Source organism: Abrus precatorius, unplaced genomic scaffold (assembly GCF_003935025.1).
Source record: "Abrus precatorius isolate BTA unplaced genomic scaffold, Abrus_2018 Scaffold2, whole genome shotgun sequence".
Classification (NCBI taxonomy): Eukaryota; Viridiplantae; Streptophyta; class Magnoliopsida; order Fabales; family Fabaceae; genus Abrus; species Abrus precatorius.
In genome coordinates, this window is record NW_020874362.1 from 26254069 (window position 1) to 26274899 (window position 20831).

Here is a 20831-nt window from a genome sequence, read left to right on the forward strand (position 1 = left end):
GAAGCAACAAACTGATACAATTGTATTAATAACACCACACATCTCACATGCTAAGGTATCACTCTCCTCACATGTTGGTGGCATTAATAGGGAATCCATCGTCCCAACCAAGTTCACACATGACAGTAACAGCAGCATCTTCATGTGGTGTTTTATTTTGGGCCAAGTCTTAGGTTCATGAACCTTGGAAAGCCCATATTGATGTGGGCGATATATCGATTCTTTTCTCGTCATTCACACTGTCTGCAATTATATCATCGCCAGGCCGGACAATTGCTTTCATGTCTGTCTCTGATGTAAGTTCTTAACTTAGACGTTTGTTTGATTTATAATTTTTTATTTTAATTATAAGATAATATTTTGTCTTTATCTATTTTTATTATTATAATTTGTACATAAATAGTAAAAATAAAAGTAAAATTTATTTTCAAAATTTCTTATATAAATATTTAAAATATAAAATATATATTTTTGAAACTAAACAGTCTCTTAATTTTTGAAATTGTATACTTACTGTATTTTAGTTTTTAAGATTTTATTGTTACTTTTTAACTTTGCACAATGATATTTAATTACATATTTTTTTAATACGAAATGACAATAAAAAAGATTGTTTTACAAAGTCAATAACAAATTAAAATGCACAATTTTAATAATTTTAAGGAGTAATCTAAAATTTTACAAATTTTTACTATCGGCAGCATTCTTTTAATAATTTTAGTGTTTATGTAGTATAAAGTTAAGTAAAATTGACTTTAATGAAATTAATTTTGAGTTTCAAAAAAAAAATTTGAACCCTACAAGTTTTATTAGAATGTGTATTTTTATTAAGAAGTGTGAGAAATGATTTTTTAATTTTTATATAACAAAAAAATCTTAGCATTTTGGCAATTAAAAATCAACATTATGTATGAAGTTGAATATATTCTATATATATATAGGAAAGAGGTTAAATTACACCAGTACAAGTTACATTTATTCTTACATTATTAATAACTTAATATAAAAAATAAAATTTTATCAATAAATTACATTTATATATTACCTAAATTAGTTTATTCAAATTTTATTAAAATGAAAAACTATAAAAATTTCATTTAAAGATCTTTATTTTATATATTTAAAAAATATATATTACATTAATTTTGATATATATATATATATATATATATAGAGAGAGAGAGAGAGAGAGAGAGAGAAATATTAAAAAATTATAAAACTAAAAAAAGAAATTACTCAAGTTTATTTAATAGATTTAAATTTTGTCAAATAAATCGCCATCTAAATTCATCTTTATCTGTTTCTATTCCATTTAACATAAATATCTAAACTTTAAATTTAAAGTTTTGAGTAGATTGAATGGTCTCACAAATTTATTTCTTTGTACTCATTGATATTATGAGATAAACAGTTTAATTAAATCTTATTTATTAAATTATCAATAAATACAATTTTATTTTGATAAAATAAATTAAAAAGTTATGAATAATCTTTGTAAGTTCAAACTCTTTCTACTCCCTATATATTAAACTATGACCTGTATTGTTGGTACCTCCTTTACCAAGATGATTATCATGTAGAATGGAAGTTCATGCTTTGTTGCACAAGCTCAGGAGGTAGGGCCTCATCAATGGCAAAATATATGTCACAAGTCTCAGGCTTCCAAATCATAAAATAAAAATTTCAGAAGCACCACTTTAGATGATTCAGATGCTCATAGTTCACATGCATACCAAAATAATTCAAAGGCACAAAACTATATATATCACACCCATCATTGGATCAAAAGGCCAAAATTGCAGACAGACAAACAACGATAACAACTCCACAAGCTCGTGTCACACGCATAACAAGGGTTTAGAAGTACAATTATTCAGTTTTTCTTTTTTTCCTTTGCTACTTTGTTTTTGTTTGTCCAGTCCCCACTTGTTCTGAAAATTTTTGACAAATTTCATTAATAGAACATTTTTTCCCAGTCGCAACCAAACCAAATTCCATTGGGACACCAATTTTTTTACCTTTCTACACAGACTTCCTTGACTGACAAATCCTATCTCAGCACAAGTAATATCAACAATGTTTGAACATATAAGATGAAAAGACAAATTAAACAACTTTATTTCAGATTCTTGGTTCAAATATTTTTCAATTTTTTATGCATGGTATAACAGGCCAATTAAGTTTGCTAACACCTTGTCAACCCATGAAAATCTATTTCGTATTTGTGTCTTTATTTCCCAGAAAACCCTGGTTTTCATGAACATGGAATCAAATTCATCAAGCGTAAGCTATTTTCTAAATCAAAGCTAGCAAGCGTGTACATTGAATCACACATGTCATCATTCCAATGCCAGAACTTGTCAGTGTTCTACATGATACCGCTAAACAAATACATTATTCACATCAAATTAGTTATGATATTTATCTAATAAAAATTAAGGTATCAGTATAAACATTATAAGTCTATACTAATATAATATAATATATTTTATTAACACAATTCTATTGATATATAAAATTAATATATACATGCAACAGAGAATGTCGTAATGGTTTTTTTTTTTCTAATAGTACGAAACACCATAAAAACTATACCAATTAATAATTAACACATCATAATTTTATTTTAAATAAAAAACAAATTATTTTATCATACAAAATTTAGATTTAAAGTGATGTATGTCAATTATTGTTTGGTTTGCAACTATTAAAGTATAGTAAGGAACTTGATTTTTTAAAATACAATATTTAATTCTTATAAACAGATAAAATATAACATTAGAAGAGATTTACCGTTTTTAAATAATGAATTCATATGGTTCAATTTAAATTCTTTAACCTTCAGATATGAAAATTTTCATGCTTAAAATTATTTAAATGAATAGTTAAAGTACAACACACACATACATAGTTAATTAATGAAACAATTATATAAAGAAAACATTAATTCGAAGAAAGCAAAGTACTTTTATAATGATACGTGAGTAATATTGACTTTACTTAAATGTGCCGAATTTTATATAATAAGATGAAGATAAATTATTTGACTGGGTATGCCGTTTATAGGGCAACGACGGTCAAACATGCTTCTAGAATCTAGAGTCTAGTTATTCTCTTTCAGCATCTCTTCTCTTCTCCCTGCGTTCAAGCTTGAAAGTTCTTTCACCTATTCATTTGCATAGCCTTTCTACTCTACTAGCTCAGCATGTTAAACACTTGTAGCATCTTCAATGAGATTTCTTCCCCTCGTTTTCAAAAAAAGGTAGCTGACATACCAAAATATAATTCCTTCTATAAACCACTACGCACAGTGAAAAAATTAGGTCTTAAGGTTAAAAACAAAATGATGAAGAGAATAATCATTATTTCAGGGTTGAAGTTTCTCTTCTTCATATCTAATATCCATATGCATTATATGAGAACTAAAAGCGGATCTTAGTAACCGGTACATTAAAAATACAGAATAAAGAATCAAAATATAAAAAGATTTTATTAAAATTCTATTAAAAATTAAGGTAAAATTATATTTATGCTATTTTAATATAAAATTTTACTTTAATTTCTTTATCAATGCTTTAAAATACACGTTAGCATTTTTCTTTGAAAACTAATAAACTCTAGATGAACTGTATATGCGAGGCTTGAAAAAATCAATGCCAATAGAAGTTATGAATTCGAAGGCCATTGGCATAAATGCTTAGGAAATAGGGGCGCCACAATGATATAGAAGTTTAATTTTGGGCAAAAAACTGTGTAAAGGCTTCAAACGAGGAAGTGCAACTTTGGCAATAAACCAAGGAATTTGAATTTGGAATTTTTTAAAGCTCTATGCCTTGTTAACCGAAGTTTCTCGGCGAGTTTGTAGAGGAACAACTACTCTCTCTACCTCTTGAAGAATATGAATTTGACATGTTTTTGGGTTGACATGGTTTTTTTAGGCTCTGAATTTTCATATATGATAATCAATAGTGGGGAGTTGACCAAACTACGATTCCAATGCTTTTCAACTTGTCCTGTATTATATATATTTAGCCTAATATATTTAATGGGTAGAAACTAGAAACCCCACCAAACGTAATATTTGATGCATATTCGCTTTGCTTTAAAAGTTGGGACCTGTTATGCCATACGGGTTTGGTGCATTGGAGTGGAATTTAATGAGTGGTAATTTGCCTTATAACTAAGGGGTTCGGGAATTTTATCTCTAAACCTACCAATAGCATGGAGAGATAAATAGAGTCCTCAAAAGGGAATAAAAGACAAAGTAAAGCCACCAACTGAGGACAGCGAGACACATTGCTCTAAAGGGTGGCCACCTTGGTTCCCTATGCTTATGTCCTTTGGAATCAACTATATCAAATAATACATGAGAGGTTGAGGCCAACTCTAGTAGGATTTGATGGGGTCGGTTGGGTGTCTTTAGGAAATAGCCTTGCTTGCTTTGTTTTTGTTTCTTCCTTCATATGTACTAGAAAAAACCGATTGGGACCTCCTCTGCCCATCTGCTTTTCTTTCTCTCCCCTTGTTTTATTTGAATTTATTACTTTTTCTACCAAAGAAAAATAATAATAAAACTTTGATTTTTCGAAGTCTCCCATCATACCTACCACGTTGGATCATGCGTCTATCACTTGAACAGGAGTTAGTACTCTTGTAAGGCCTGGCATAACTAAAGGAAGATACACAAATAAATCCAATGATATCTTCAAGGATGTTAAGGCCACTAATGTCAGAAAGATGAGGCCAAAATAATATGTCGTTTGTTTGTTTAAACTTTCATTTTTTACACATATCTTTGTTGTCAATTTAATTCTTACAAAGAAAAAGTTTTTAAATTGGTAATATGTGCACAATTCTCCTTAATATAACTTTATTAGGATGAAAATTTAGCCCATATAAGTAAACAGAGATGTAGTTGAAGATTTTATGTATGGAAACCGATATATATTATGAATCAAATCAAAATAGAATCATCATATGAACTGGTTTAATTATTTTGTTCTTTTTCCAATTTCCAAAGCTGACAAAATAATTACTTATTTCAAATAAATCAGTTTCCATACCTTAACTGCAGTTGAGTTACGCATAACAACCCAACTTTTTACGAAAACGTATTAATTCGTCCATATCAGAATTTGTTATGCGAGGTTAATGACACATTGAAAGGGGGAAGAAAATAAAATTTTGAATAATTGAATTATAAAGAATCTATTATTGAAGGGAATGGCATCTTAGCAATGCCTCTGTCAAAATTGAGATCACTAACTACAACACTAGCACTCATACATATGTGATCCTGACGAACATGTCCACTAATTCTACCACTGACATTGCTTTTTACCAACCTCTTCGGGGCCAACCCATCACTAGTAGTAGAAGCTGTCTCTGACCCACAATTGTCAAAACCTTCAACTTCAACCCCTCCCTCATTCCTTCTGGTTGTGATCCAATCATCATCATCACCATCATCATGATGCCGTGCCCAACATGGCACCCCTGAACACAAAGCTAAACTTCTCACCCTTCCAATAGCTGAAATTTCAAAACTTTTTGTGTGAACGAAATTTCCAAAGTTTTCTGATTCTTCCACACAACTCCAAAAGCCTTGTTCAAGAACACTTTTTGGGGAACTTGAATTAGACTCCAGAACTTGCTTATTGCTATTGGAACAAAATTCCCCAAGAAATGGATGCTTCAAAAGTTCACTGGCTGTCCATCTCTCTTGAGGATTCCTCCTCAAACACTTCCCCAAGAAATCCTTAGCTTCCTCAGATAGAAAACAAGGAATCTCAGGAACCTCACCAGAATATGCAATGTGATAAAGCACTGAAAAAGGGTCTGCCACATTAGGCCATGGTGCACTACCAGTGGCCATTTCAATCACAGTGCATCCAAGTGACCAAACATCACTAGGACACCCTTGTTCCTCCCCACGCGCCACCTCCGGCGCCATAAACATAGGCGTGCCACAGATCGGCGCAGCTGCATCGGCAGCACCCTTGGCATACCCAAAATCTCCAATTTTAGCCCCATCTTCACCAATTAAGATGTTGGCACCCTTGATGTCACAATGCACCAACCCTTTTGAATGCAAGTACTCTAGCCCTTGCATAATTTGCCTTGTGTAGCATTTGATCACCGGTTCCTTTATCCGCCCACCGTGCCGGCGAGTCGCCTGAAGAAGGGTGCCAAAGGGCATGTACTCCATGAAGAAATTGAACATAAGCTTGTTGTTCTCCATGGTAATGTCACACCCTTTGTATGTAACCACATAAGGACTACTTAGAGAAGATAGAATTGTTTGCTCTTTCTTTAAAGGCTCTGATTGAGATAGCTCCGATGACTTGACGGCGAAGACGCCGCCGCAGCACGTGGCGATGGAGACGGTGGCAGTTGATCCGTGGCCTATGGTGTGGCCTCTGTTCCACACCATGTTTGGAAAGAAAAGAAAATATCAAAGGTTTTGTTTAGTGCAGAATTTTGAGTTGGTTATTGTGACCTTTTATATGTGTAACTTGGTAATTGAATAAGGACAGTTTTGAGCATGAGCCTTTAAAGAATGGTTTTTTTTTTTTTTGAAAGGTTCTTTATATTGGTTGGATACTTAATTTGGTTGGCGCTCACTCTCCATCCTTTTATTTTTCTCTTTCTAGAGTTGTCATTAGGTTCAACAGAGGTCACCAACGTGTCCTAATTTAGGTGGCTTAGGTTCTTCGTCGGCAATGGCTTGGCAGTTCACACGTGGAAATGGGTTTTAATTATGATTGAAGTTTAAGTGTGTGCGCTATTCGGGTTGGCTTTAGATTGGTGCAAATCAAGGGGAGGGGTTAAGGGTTGGGATGAGGTAGATGAGATGGCAATCAAAGGGTAGATTCCTTGTTTTGTATCTTAGTTAACTAAACTTTGAAAAAGTTAATTTGGGGTTGCATGTGGCAAGATGAATTTGGTGGGTTGAAGTGTTGAACCACCAAATGTTTGAAACTTTGGTATCTTTTCACAAGTTAGTATTAACATAGAGGGTTGAATTTCGTATTGAAATGTGAACTCAGTGGGTTATTTGAATCATCAACAATCAACATTAAATGTAGTTAGTTTGGATAAAATAAGTTATTTTCAACTTAATAAAGAAGATTTATTTATTTTTTATATTAATTTTTTTAATAAAGACTTTTATAAAAATTTATTCAAATTAAATTATAATTAATTTTATTTATTTTTGTGTGTATAGATGTAATATTTTTTAAAAATGTATAAAAAAAACACCTTTTTGTATGTTTCTAAAAAAAAACACCTTTTCGTGTAAACGTGTAGTCTTGACAGTACAAATCGTAGACGGTGATGAATGGTATAAGTCAACTGGTTATTGTGTTTTAAATAGAAGTCAAAAACGAAAAAGGGAAAAATTCATCGTTTTGCCCCATTCTATGATATTTATTTATGCCTTCGGAATGACCGTCGTGTCACGAGTCTTTCCACTAATTTCCCCAATAAAATAAATGAACTCGTCTTGGTTTAGCGTGGACTTTTTTCTATCAACGTGACAAAATTTAGATGAAATTTTTTATTAAAAAAATTAAAATACTATTTCAATAATTGATAATATTATTCAAATAAAATATTGTTTTTAATTGACAAACAACACTTAAAAATAGTATAGAAATTTTGTTTTAAACAATATTCATAGTATCGCACGTGTATGTATATGTTAAGGTAAGTAACGATTCATATAAAGTTATTAAACAAAAGCAACATAAATTATTTAAATTAAAAAGTTAAAAAGTATATTGTGGTCTATGTTTTTGTAACTTGACTGAATGTTGGATCAAATTAAGATGACAATTTCTAAATGAGAATAGATATCGTTGAAGTTTTCAAAAAGTGAAGGGTCATATATGAAACTCATTTAAGGATGAAAGTACGCGTTTGTCTATTTGATGCCAAGCAATAAATAAATAAAAAATTTAGAGTATGTTTGTTTGATTTTTAAAAAGAGTTTTCTCTTTTTCAAAAACTAAAATTATATATATTTTTAATCTTTAAAAAGAGAAAACTCTTTCAAAAAATGCAAACAAACATACTTTTACTTTTCTAATTTTGTTTTGACAATTTGTGTATATTAAATTAAATAATATTAAATTATAGAATTAGCATATTTTTTAATAATAATAATAATTAGTCAATCGATAATTGGTTAAAGAAAAAATAAAATATTCAATGTCTTATATTTATTCCAAAGTTTTAATTTGGCTTTTATTATTGTTTTTACCCATATGATCTTTTATTCTTTATCATTCCACGTTAATACTTCCCATATCACACTCAACAAAAGCCTTATACTAACCCAATACAAGTTAAATCAATTTATTATTTAATATATTATATAACATCAAAATAAATTTTATTATTAAATTGATAATGATTCAACCAATAAAAATTAAAAGATTAATCTTGAACTACTAAAAAGGTAATTTTTTTATTGAAAAATAATATTACTTACGTTTGTATAGTTTTGATATAATAAATAACTTTTAATAAAAAACATCTTTTAATTGTTTAAAAATACTTCAAAATTTTTTTATTGACAAAATCATATTTTAAAATTATTTTTAATATATATATATATATATATCAATCGAGTTATATTAATATAAATTACATTATTTTATATTATAAAAAATTATACAACTTTTTTTTTATCGATTCAACTGTTAAATTAGACATTATATTTATTATTCACGTCAAAAATTATTAAAATTAAAAAATTGCAAAAAAAAATATATTTTTTAAAAATATATTTATATTAACATTAAGTTATTGAAAAATTTTGCATACATAATATATATAATAAGAGTTTTAAATTTAATGAATAATTTTAAATTTATTATTATATACAATGATGAGCAAAATAGGAATTTTAAATTTAATGATAGTAATTTGTTAACTTTTATCCGAGGAGTCAATTTTAGGAAACATTTTCAAACTTCGTTACTAGGACAACACAATTTCGCCCAAAAAGCACCAAATGTCGTATTACTCCACGCCTACTTCTAGAAGCCGGAAATGCACAAGTGAATATGTCTCCAAAATTTGACCCCAAGTAAAGTAATCATCATGATAATCTTAACCCAAAGATAATAATAACAACATAATAATAATCATTACAATATTAGACGGGGATGCAAGCACAGAAATGATTATGTGTTCTGATTCACTTTTATTTTTTTGGTACTTGTTTTCGTTAAACACATTCATTTTCAGTTCCAAGTATCATGTGTTACATGATATGATTGGATGGATGTGAATCCTATTATAATATACTACTCAAAACAAATGATCATGGTCAAAAAGTTTGGTTTTTAATTAGAAACGAATCAAATAATTCGAAATCATTTGAATGTGACTGTTTTTTGACATTGATTAACAGCCTTTAACTTAACGAAACCTATCATTACGTGTGAGAGCTTTCATCCCCTGATATAACACATAGATGTGTCCAAGATCTTAGGCGTGAAATAAACGTTAACTTTCAGTATCACTCATTCATGAATTCATGCATACAAGAGAAATACATTAATCTATTAACATGCCAAACATACCCAATTTAATGCTTCATAAAACACATTTAATGAAGCACTTTATACCATAAAGGGTTATTGACATGATGGTATGAAATAGAGGTGAAAGGAAGGAAAGTTTTAAAGTGGCTCTATTTAAGAAATTAATAAATAAAATTATATTTTTTATTTGTGGGTGGAAAAACACAAGGCAACTTGAATTGAATTGTTCCATTTGGAGTAGTTAGTGAATAGCTGTGAAGCTAATTCAGAGTTAGATGTGTTAGTTGGAGGTGTGTGCCGATTCTTAATTAGCATAACTCAATGGCGTGCCTTGCAAGGGTTCAGTGATCAACATTCAAATCACCCTTTCGTCACACGCAAGTCACGTGCTCCTCTTTTCTCTGCATATAACGTAAAAGGTTTTTGCGTGGTTATGGGAAAGAAGAATAGAAGTGGGTCCAATTCTTACGACATAAAGACAGCACGTGTGAATTAAGACCATAAACAGCACGTTGTGTGTAAGTGTGGACATGAAGCTTCTACGTGTATCTCTATCCTACAAAAACAAATCTACAATATTAAAACTCATTAATTACATCCCAACTTTACGTTTTTTCTTTTATTATACTTTCTCTTTGGAGGCAATAGCTACGTGGTCCTTCTTTGATCAGTTAATATTAAAATGATTTTGTTAATAAGTGTTTTAAAGATCTTCATTCCAAATAATAACTTTTTATTAAAAATTTATTAAGAATTACGAGAGAAATGTAGTATCATATATATATATATATATATATATATATATATATATATTAATCAGTGTTCGAAAGATATTAATTAGCATTTTATAATAAAATAAAAAATAGAAATATCAATTTTTATCTAATTTTTACGTATATAAAGTAAAATAAATACTTGTTCATAAAGTTGATTATTTTTAGATACTTAAAGTCAACAATAAAATATAATATTAAATCAATAAAAAAATCAGAACATAAGATATTAATTTTAAGCACTTCTGTTTAATACATGTGTGCTCAAAATTAAAGTTTAATGTCCTAATTAAATTTTTATTAATAAAATTAAATATTTTATAATTTTTATAAAAAATTCAAAAATAAAAATATGAAAGTAAAAAGATGTGATTGATGATCTAAGAAAAAATATGTGGAAAATATAAATTACTATTTAAAATAGTAATTGTTAGATTTGCTTATAAATACACTTCACTTTCATTGAAACCAACTGTATAAATTTAAAATAAAACTTATATGTTGTATTATAGGTGCTATTTTTTAGTTAAAATTAAAATATTATTTTTAAAAATATATATTTAATGAATTGCAAATTATTAAGATAAAATTTTAATTTTAATTAAAAATCACATTAAAATTATCTATAATATTGGAGCTAAATTTCGTCTTAAAATTGGATATATAATAGCATGATTTATTTTCACAATTTTAATCAATATTTTCATGCTTAGTTGTGGCATTGTGGTTGAAGTATATATCTTTCATATAATGAATGGTGCTATAAAACATCAAGACAAGATATTTGACATCCGCAATCGACGACTCACCATAATTGAAATCAGCATCAAACTCACCACAATTGCCAAACCCTTGGATCGATCCTTTTCTTTCCTTTTGGGTAAATTTTGGGTTTTATATTTTGTTTTCACCTTCTTTTAGCAAGCTTGTGTCATGACGTAACCTTTAATTGAGCAAATTAAATAATTTAACTTGTGACAGGAAAACGATACTTATAGCTCTTAATTTCGTATCAGTCAACATGTGATTCTCTTTTTGTTTTAAGGAGAAGACACAAAAGGTGCAAGTGTGAGTGACCAGCTCATGTTTAGCTAAAGGGTAATGGTGAAGTAGTAAAAAATTTGAAAAAATAAAAATGTTTTTTCAGATTTAAGAAACATTGTTTTTTTTTCCCTTAAAATATGCATGATTAGTTAAATTAAACTAAAAAATATTAATTGAAAATATGCGAACAGAAGTTTGCCAAAAGAAAGGAGAATTTAAAGAAATAAAAAGTCGCTTTTGTAATTCATAAAACATTCTAATCGACAAAAAAAAAGTTTGCTGGAAAATATTTAAAGTTAAACGACGCGTTTTCTTTGTTAACCTTTTAGTTTAGTTTTACCTTTATCCCTTCGCTTTTTATCAGCTCTCAATAATAATGTCTTTAGGAATCGTAGCAATGTGTTTCTCAATTCATTATTTCTTCTCCACTATTATATATATTTAGTTCACCTGTATAGCTTGGTCTAATACTGTGGGAAGATTACATTTATCCATTATTTTAATTTCCCTTTAAACCTTTTGGTTTCATTTCTTAATTTATGAAATCATATTGACATTTTCAAAATCTAGTAGCGGATTTTAATTAACACATTTTCCTTTGAGAAAAGCTCATAATCAATATGTCAACAAAAAAATTAGTTGAAAAACCAAGTTCTAATATAACATAATTACAATCAAACAAAACAAAAAAATCAATCAATTACCACCAAAATATTAATGTTAAGCATCCACTTAATAGATTTTGGATGTCGGATGTCAAACACAAAACTTATTACTTGTAAATTGTATCAAATTTAGATTTTGCGGACACATATATTTGACATAAATATAAGCTAACATACGCAAAATCTAATATACTACTCTACATATTAGTTTAATAAATGAAACTGTAAAAAGATATTGAACTGGGTTTGGCATGTTAAATTGATTTAACACAAATAATTAGTATTAAATTTTAAAACATTTGTTAGTGTACGTTTCTAAATTTTGGTCTTACGTAAAATGTGTAAAATGCAAAAAATAAAGATCATAATTTAATATTAATCTCACATATAATAGACATAAAGTTTGTCAATGTAAATTGGAGTCAAAAGTGTCAATCCATTCTTGCCATCTTACCACAATTATGTTGTGTTATACGCTCACTCACCCACCTTTCAACATTGCGTTGATATGAGAATGATCATGGAACAACATAAAATCTCCCACCTTTCAATATTGCTTTGATTTGAGTGTGATCATGGAACAACGTAATCTTACCCACCTTTCAATATTGCTTTGATTTGAGTTTGATCATGGAACGAACACCATTAAAATTTACACTAAATAGTCATTACCATGTCGTTTTGTTTATTTTATTGTGGCTGGGCTTATAATATATATATTTTTACATTACAAATGGCCTGGTGGGTTGCATGACAAAATTTTTATTTTCTGAAATTTAAGCCCAACTTTTAGCAGCCAAGTCAAACTAGAAGTTAACAAATTAAAAAAATAAAAGTCGCAATTGATAGGCCCAAGAAAACATATAGAAGTTGCGATTCTCAGTTTCATATGCGTTGACAAAAAAGAAAGATTCACAGGCACAAGCTTGTTAAGTTTTCAACATATTCAGATAAAAATTAAATAAGTATCAAATTTAATAAAATAATATTTTTTTTATTAAAACAAATTTTATTACATTTATAAAATTTCACACATTATAAATGTAAATATGAAAATAGTTTCTTAAATAATTTTTTTTTGCCATGTTTGAGTTTCTTTATTTCTATATTTTTATAAACTTTTTATTTTAGTCTGTGGTCACTATAATGTTGCTACTTATTAATTTTTTGTTGGATCATGTAAGTGATAAGACTAAAGCTAAAACTTTGAAACAATGTAAAAATAAAAATAAAAAATTTGAAAAAACTAAAAGCAAAATAATCCCAAAAGGTGAGATCAATTTCATACTTATAACTTCATAGTTTAAATACTAGATACTTTATTATCTACTATTAGTAGATTACATATATATATACAAATATTCAAACTATGTAAAATTTTATATACATAATAACTTCATGGTAATATTATTATAATTAACAGTTAAATTGATAAAATATTATTAGTGGTTTCATTTGATCAAACGAAAATGTTCATAAGTTTTAATTAATAGGTATACTATATAGGCACCAATCATGTAGAATATAAATTTAATATGTTGATTAAATTTTGTGTATATAGCTTTTGAGTTCTTTTTAAACTCTCTCTAATAATATATATTTTGTTTATAAAAAAAAAATATTAGTTAAACATTGCAGGATATCAAAGTGCATATATATTACTGTTACAGAAAAAATGTTATTTATTAATAAAATCAAAATCAAAATATTAAAAGAGCTTTTGTTTTAGTTTTTATTTAATAAAAATTAATTATTAATATAGATTTTAAAGGTTTACATTAATAAATAAAATATATTATACTAAATTTGATGTACTAATATTATATAGTAATTTTTTACTAACAGTTAATATTATTAATCGATATAGTCCATTATATTATTAATACAAACTCATATTTATACTATTAATGTGATTTTTATTAAAAAATTATACTAATACAAATTAATTTATATTAAATTAATAATAAATGACAAATTTTTCAGTGTAGATACCTATCATTTTCGGTGTCTGCAAGAAACATGTTAGGATTATCTTCCTGCATATAAACAAAATGTCTTGTGAACAATTTTAGCCCCTTTATTAAATAATTATATACAATATCATATATAATATCAACTTTTAATTATTTAAAATAATAAAATTAAGACAAAAGTGAGCCATTATTGAGTAGCATCACTGCATAGATTTTCTTATAGATGTAGGGATTTTTTTTTTTTGCGCCAATACTATTCATTTTGTTGAATGATTTTCTCTCTAAGAAAGGGTGTTCAAAGCATGACCAAAGCGCGCTGGTTTTTATCTTCTGATATTATTTTGATTATATAAAACCTGCTCTAGTTCTTGTTATATAAAATGGCATGTAAAAATTATTTCCTAACTAATAAAGAGAAAACTTCCTACACGCAATCTCTGAAAGCTGACGTTAAATCATGCATATAATTCAAGTTAAAGAGAGCTTAGCAATTCAATCAATTATTTATTCAATCAAACCAATGGAAAAATTTTCAAACTGCGTGCATATGTTACTGTGACAAATCAAAACTTTATTGAACGATCATGAAAGGCTCGTGCAGTAGAAAATTATAATCCTTGCTCATGATTGCACAAAATTTTGAAGAGCAAGGTCATGCAACAAATATCACTATGAGTCAGAAGCATGGGAATGGTCAATTAGCCTGACAATTCAAGAATCATAGCTTATTGCTTACTTGAACTTTCAATTTGCCAGTGAAAGCATGCCAAAAATAAATGATGAAGCCCACAAGTCACGACCAAACTAGTTACATACAGACTGGATTCAAAAGTAATGCACAAAATCTAGTTGCTATTTTCCAATGCTATAGTGTAGGATTTGGTAATGTTAGGCTCTGGCGTGTAGAACACAACGACAAAAAGCTTCGTTGAACAGTAATCTAATTAATTGCTAGATCAAAAGCACTATATATGTTGATAAAATAGCAGGCATTTTGTTAGGTCTGCTAACGACGTTAGGGTTGTGTAGTATCTCTCTAAGATGAAAGTCGCGTCACTAAAATAATGTATACTCTTTATGGGACTTAGCTGAGAGTTAATGATATATATTCCCAGTCACATGTAATTTAAAGGGCTAATGACTTTCTTTTATCATGTTTTAATGGCATAAATTAAATTGCCTTTATTATCAGCTTACAAGAAATTATTCACTTGCACCTATATTAAACTCCAGCTTGAATTAACTTTCTAACTGGTAAGTAATATAGCCTTGCAATTATGATAGATTACTGTTGCTATTTTTTTACGATAAGAAAGTAATTTTGTTTACTGTTTATGAAAAAATTAAAATGATGAAACTTTTGAAAAAGTTTATCTTAACTTGTATAAAAGGTTTAATCATTTAACTTACTCCTTGGATTTATTTTATTTTTTACAAGTATTTGTTAATAAGTTTATCTAAACTACTTATAAGTTTATATGATAAGAAGTGTATTAATTAATCACAATTCACAAACTTTAGGCATGAAATGCGCTTCCTTTACATGCATTGTCTCCAACAAAAGTTTTGAGAAATAAGCTTATAAGCTAGTTAGGACTTGATTAGATATTATGAACTTTATCTTCTTTTGGGGATGCATGATTTTGTCAAGGCAAAAAAGTAGTATCTTTGATCCAAAAGAAAAGATAATAACAATAAAGAGAACAATCCCAGCATACTTACTGCAATCAGATTGTGTAATATATTTAGTCAACTGCTTGACCAGTGATCAAGATACGCAAAAGACAACTTGAAGATGACTCTCTTTGTGAGTCGGTGTTCATTAATTTTTTTTATCACTTTAAAAGTATCTTTACGCGTCCAAGGAGTGACATCCTCTTTCAACTACTCTCAGACGGTTTTCTTGAATTCTTTTCCCTTTTGCCCTATATTGCCATTTTTTACACGCAACTGCTACTTCCTTTCTTCTTTTCTCACCTCCATTGTTCTTTTCTCATTAGGAGGATATAGCTTCTACCATGGGAAATATTCCAAAGTGGTAAGGACATCAATTCATAAAAATAAATAATATGTATTTATTATTAAATGTTTACTGCATTAAAAATATAGAAGTATAATAGTTATTTTTCAATAAAAATTTATTATTACATGCTTAAAATTAACTCCAAAGATTGAATTTAACAAAACTGATTAACAAAACATACACGGGACAACACAACGTTCCATTGATTATCATATCCGCAAATAATAAGTTCTTTTATATATAAAGTTTCCATTGTTTTGTGTACATTTTCAGCAAACCACTGAAAGGTATAACAACTGATCCAACCAAATAAAAAATGATCTATGTCAAATATTAATACTTTCCTGAATTTCAAATGGAAAAACAAATGAACAAATGAAAAGGTCATAAAATCAACTTAATTTAATCAAATCAAATTAATTTCGTAAAAAAATTGAAAAGGGTAAACTAATTCCCTGAAAGATTGGAATTGCTGAGTTTATTGCTTTCCATTGCTACTTGTGATGTTGCCATTGTTGTTGCTGGTTGTCATGTTGTCATTGGTATTATTATTATTACTACTGTTGTTGTTGTTGTTGTTGTGTTGCTGAGCACCACCAATTATGGAAGTGATGGCTGCTGCCAAAACTGCAGTGAAGTTTGGATCAGCAGCAATGGCAGCACTAACTGTGTCAGTAATCCGTGGTGGTACCTGTGGAGTGCGATTAACCAATTGTGAAGAAGGGTCTGCATCATGTGACATTTGTAGACCAGAAAATTTTGATTGGTTGTAAAGTGCCTGACCAAATATCTGAGGCATTAATGACGCTGGAGAGTTTGCAAAATTCTGAGGAACCCCTGGGAAGGGAATTTGTAACTGGCTTGAAGGCCTTGGGAGCTGCAGAGAATTTGGATTTGGAGATTGAGTTAGGTCCAATGTAACAGTTGGGAATGGAGCAGATGCTGAGATAGTTGCCATGCTTGAAGAGCATGGAAGGAGTGTCCTTGTGAAGAAGTTTGGATTCATTAGGCTGTCAGCACTTGACATTGATCCTGAAAGCAGCATTCTTGCAGCTGAGGAAGTGGTTTGTGCCATTGCCATAGCTGCTGGAGGCAAAGGGTGGTTGTGATTTCCTTCATATGTTGTGATAAGTACTGTTCGGTCTTCAGCACACCTTTGTACCTGTTAATTTTAAATACCAATTATGGGATTAAAAATATCATTTTATTTTTAACCTACCATACAAAAAATTAGCCTTCAATTTATTAGTACTCATATATATGGAAACTTATTATCCAATTGGTTGAGTCAATACATAAAGATGAAGGTAATTACAACTAATGACACATAATTTGATAAAACTATTGTGTGGACATGACATATGTACCTGTTTTCTAACTGGGCAACCAGCAGCCATGGTGCACCTGTAATAAGCTCTAGGACATGGGTTTCCTTTGGCCATCTTTTGTCCATACTTTCGCCATTGACAACCATCAGTGATCTAAGACAATTAAAATTTTTCGATCAGCTAAAAAGAACAATTTATGATGAACAATTTGTAAAATTGAAGCACACATATTGACTCTTATCATACCATGGGTGCTTCTGATCGGGCTCTAACTGAAACTCTTGCCTTTCTCATGGTTGACTCAGCCTGATCAACATTCTTTGGAGGACTGAATCTTGGAATTTTATCACCGGCAAAAGCATGACCTGAAGGACTATCCTCCCTTTCATTCTCCCTACCATATTCCTTCTTCTCTCGTTGATCATATGCAACTCCTTCATCACTAACATTCACATTCTTACTGGTCCCCAATTCCTTGGAAGCCACTTCTACGTTGTTATTATTATTATTAACTGGTGATCCTGATGGATCTTGACTTCTTCCCGCTGATGAAGAAGAGGGTTCATCGGTGTCAGCGTTAGTAGCCAAACCAAGATCCATGAATTGCCTTGGCACCAATACCCCACCATTCTCATTTTGTTTCTTTTCTTCTAATTTTCCATCAAACTCTTCTTGTTCTTCAGCTTCCACACCCTTCTGCTCCTGCATCAAATTCACCAAATGCATGTGCAGAGCTTTGTAATTGGTATTAACCTGATCAAGCATCTCCCTTAACCTGTGATTCTCTCCCTTTGTTCTCTCAATCTCAGCTTGAAGAACAGCCAGCTGAAAATGTTCATTGCAAATGCTCAATTTCAAAATACGCCTTAAAAGAAAAGAAATGAAAACATGCGCGCGGGCGCACACGCACATACATATCTTTATCTTTACCTCATTTTTAGTTCTTTTATCTTCTGAATAACCTGACATGTCATCTTCCACCATGGATTGATCACTAGTAGTATTGGTAGTAAGAAGATTCAAACCAGTCTATTGAAAAAAATTATAGGCTCATCATGATCACACCAACAAGATGATAATACAAAAAATGATTGACCTTAATTTGAAAACCAAATAAAATTAATATGAAAGACATGATGATGCGTCACTCACGTTTACTTTGCATTCCAACATAGGAGGAGTGGAGGAACGATCATGTGTTTGGTGATCAGTGTCGGGGACAGAGGCAGAGGTAGAGGCGGCAACCTTGTCATCTTTGTTGTTGTTCTTGTCGGAGAAGAAGTCCATCTCTGATGGAGAAGAGACATGGTTGTTTGAAGAAGAGCTAAGGTTGACTTGGAAGGGGATGGAAGGTGGTGAAGAAGAAGACCCTTTGGTGCTAATTGTGGCTTCCATGTTGTTGTTGGGACTAAGTTTCCACTTAGCATGATTTATGTCTTCAGGGAAAGAGTTCAGAACAATTGGTTTGTGGAGGAAGAAGCTCCCAATTGGATCTGAATCCATGGAGAGTCCACCACCTCTAACCATAAATTCCAATAGAGAGAGAGAAAGAAATTGAGACCAGAAGGAGAGAGAGAAAGCTAGAGAGGTCTGTGAAGTCTTTATAATAATGCAATGGACTCGGCAATAAAATGGGACAGCTGAGACCTGAGAAGATGACCAGAAGTGTAGATTTTAAAAAACAATGTGTTTTCTATGTTAGTTTTGAACGTCGAAGTTTTATTACGTTTATTAATGTTTGTGAATATTACATTTACTATATGTTTAATAAAGTTTTAACTAAGTATATTTTAAATGAAATGAATAACGAGTGATGCTGATAAGTACGAAATATGTTTCAATAAAAACATAATGCCTATCTCGTTTCACATTTATATATTTTCAATCGTGGATGGATCTTATTTCGATTTTCAATTGTTGTTTGCAAATCGTTCAAACGAATAGAACCGTTTGCGGATAAAACTCAACATTAATTTTTGTTCACTTTAAAATATAACTTTGAAAGAGTCTTATCGAATATGCGTAAAAAAGAAATTCATCAGAAAAAAAAAGATAAGTTTAAAAACGGTGATGATAGTGTTTTTCAAAATCTAAGGATAATTGTGCTAATTAACTATAAAAGTCGTATAGAAATTATAATAACTTGGAAAGAAACTTGAGATAATAAGCATGATATCCCAAAACACAGGTTGTTGACCAAACTACATTCAACAATTTCAACCAATCATAGGAACAAAAAAGTATGGAAATTAATATGGGTACGTAAGTTGAATTTACTTTAGAAAGAGATGCGATGTTGTTTAAGTGTTCTTGGGCATTATTAATTTAATTAGATTTTTTACTATTTGGTGAGAATGAAGGAGATTGACGCGTTCCAAAATTCACTGCCCCTGTTGCCCCGGCGCTTTGAGTTGAGCCTCGTGATCGTGAAAAGTGTAGTCTCAGTCAACGTTTCTAATGGGCCCCACTTTGTGACGACTATGTGTGGGTCCCTCATCCTTGCAACCTTGACTTCGACCCACGTTACCTTTAGACTTTAGATTCTCCATTTTCTCTCTCCTTTTCTGTAAAATTTAGTAACAAAAAAGAGAGAGATTTATGTCATTAATAAAAAAAAAATACATTAAAGAGTGTGTTTCTTTTCAATGGAAAAGTTAATTACTTTTATTTCTCCTCATAAAATAATGGTATGCCGTTTTGTTAAACAAATTAAGAAACTGCCTGCTTCCAAATTAAAAGTTCGACCCAACTTTTTTTTTCTTTTTAGTCTATTATTAGATTATCTGTCTATATACTTGTAAATAAATAAATGAATTATAAGACGTGCTCAAGTTAAATTAACGACTATTTAGGTCCTAATTCCTGAATTAAGCCCACAAAAGGTCTTTCCCTACTCAAAGGATCATTGGTAAAATGCGACTGATATTACTGCAGGCATTAACTACATAGTTTCTAGTACGCGATAGAGAATTTATTTGAGTTTTATTATAGTTTGTTCATAAATATTTTTATTTTAACATGAATTTATCATTATAAAAACATAATAAATATTTAATGTCTTCTTTGTTTAATGATTAAAAAATTATAAATGTTGTGGGATGGAGTTCAACCAAACGGGGAGCAATGATCCAAAATGCAAATGCAAGTCTGAAGTCAATATAGATGGATTCTGGTGGGGAAAGAATCATAAAGATGAGTACAAATTCGTGGAAAGCTCGCCCAAAAAGGTCGTTTTAACATTATTATTATACAGTTAAAAGAAATAGTTAGTATTTTGACAAAATATAAAGATTATGGTTAAATATATTAAAATAACCAAAATATTTATTTAATTAGTCAGGTTCTTCTTACTTCTCAGAAGAGCTTAGAAGGAGACCCCACTTTTTGTGCGTATATGTTTTAGTACTTGATTCTTCACACGCACTTTTAACATTTCTTTCGACATAATTATGCTCTCTCCCTTTTGGG

General features: G+C 29.8%; 2 protein-coding genes across 2 annotated transcripts; both read right to left on the minus strand.

Moving 5' to 3' along the window:
- Nucleotides 1–5197: 5197 nt before the first annotated feature.
- Nucleotides 5198–6478, minus strand: LOC113859725 (mitogen-activated protein kinase kinase kinase 18-like). Its single transcript, XM_027492428.1, has one exon. It carries the CDS (start codon nucleotides 6431–6433, stop codon nucleotides 5198–5200), a length of 1236 nt encoding a protein of 411 aa, XP_027348229.1. The 5' UTR covers nucleotides 6434–6478.
- Nucleotides 6479–16253: 9775 nt separating this feature from the next.
- On the minus strand, nucleotides 16254–18985 carry LOC113858774 (probable WRKY transcription factor 31). Its single transcript, XM_027491527.1, has 5 exons — nucleotides 18516–18985; nucleotides 18294–18392; nucleotides 17610–18188; nucleotides 17403–17516; nucleotides 16254–17197 (listed from the first exon to the last, which is right to left on the minus strand). The coding sequence occupies exons 1-5, from the start codon at nucleotides 18888–18890 to the stop codon at nucleotides 16514–16516; spliced, it is 1851 nt and encodes a 616-aa protein (XP_027347328.1). The 5' UTR covers nucleotides 18891–18985; the 3' UTR covers nucleotides 16254–16513.
- Nucleotides 18986–20831: the final 1846 nt, after the last annotated feature.

What these genes read in the sequence shown, in the direction of transcription:
- LOC113859725 (XM_027492428.1), bottom strand. Translation starts at nt 6,433, where the DNA reads ATGGTGTGGAACAGAGGCCACACCATAGGCCACGGATCAACTGCCACC.
- LOC113858774 (XM_027491527.1), bottom strand. Translation starts at nt 18,890, where the DNA reads ATGGTTAGAGGTGGTGGACTCTCCATGGATTCAGATCCAATTGGGAGC. An exon ending in ATAAAAGAACTAAAAATGAG is followed by an intron (nt 18,189 to 18,293) that starts GTAAAGATAAAG and finishes GAACATTTTCAG; the next exon opens with CTGGCTGTTCTTCAAGCTGA. An exon ending in CCCGATCAGAAGCACCCATG is followed by an intron (nt 17,517 to 17,609) that starts GTATGATAAGAG and finishes TAATTGTCTTAG; the next exon opens with ATCACTGATGGTTGTCAATG.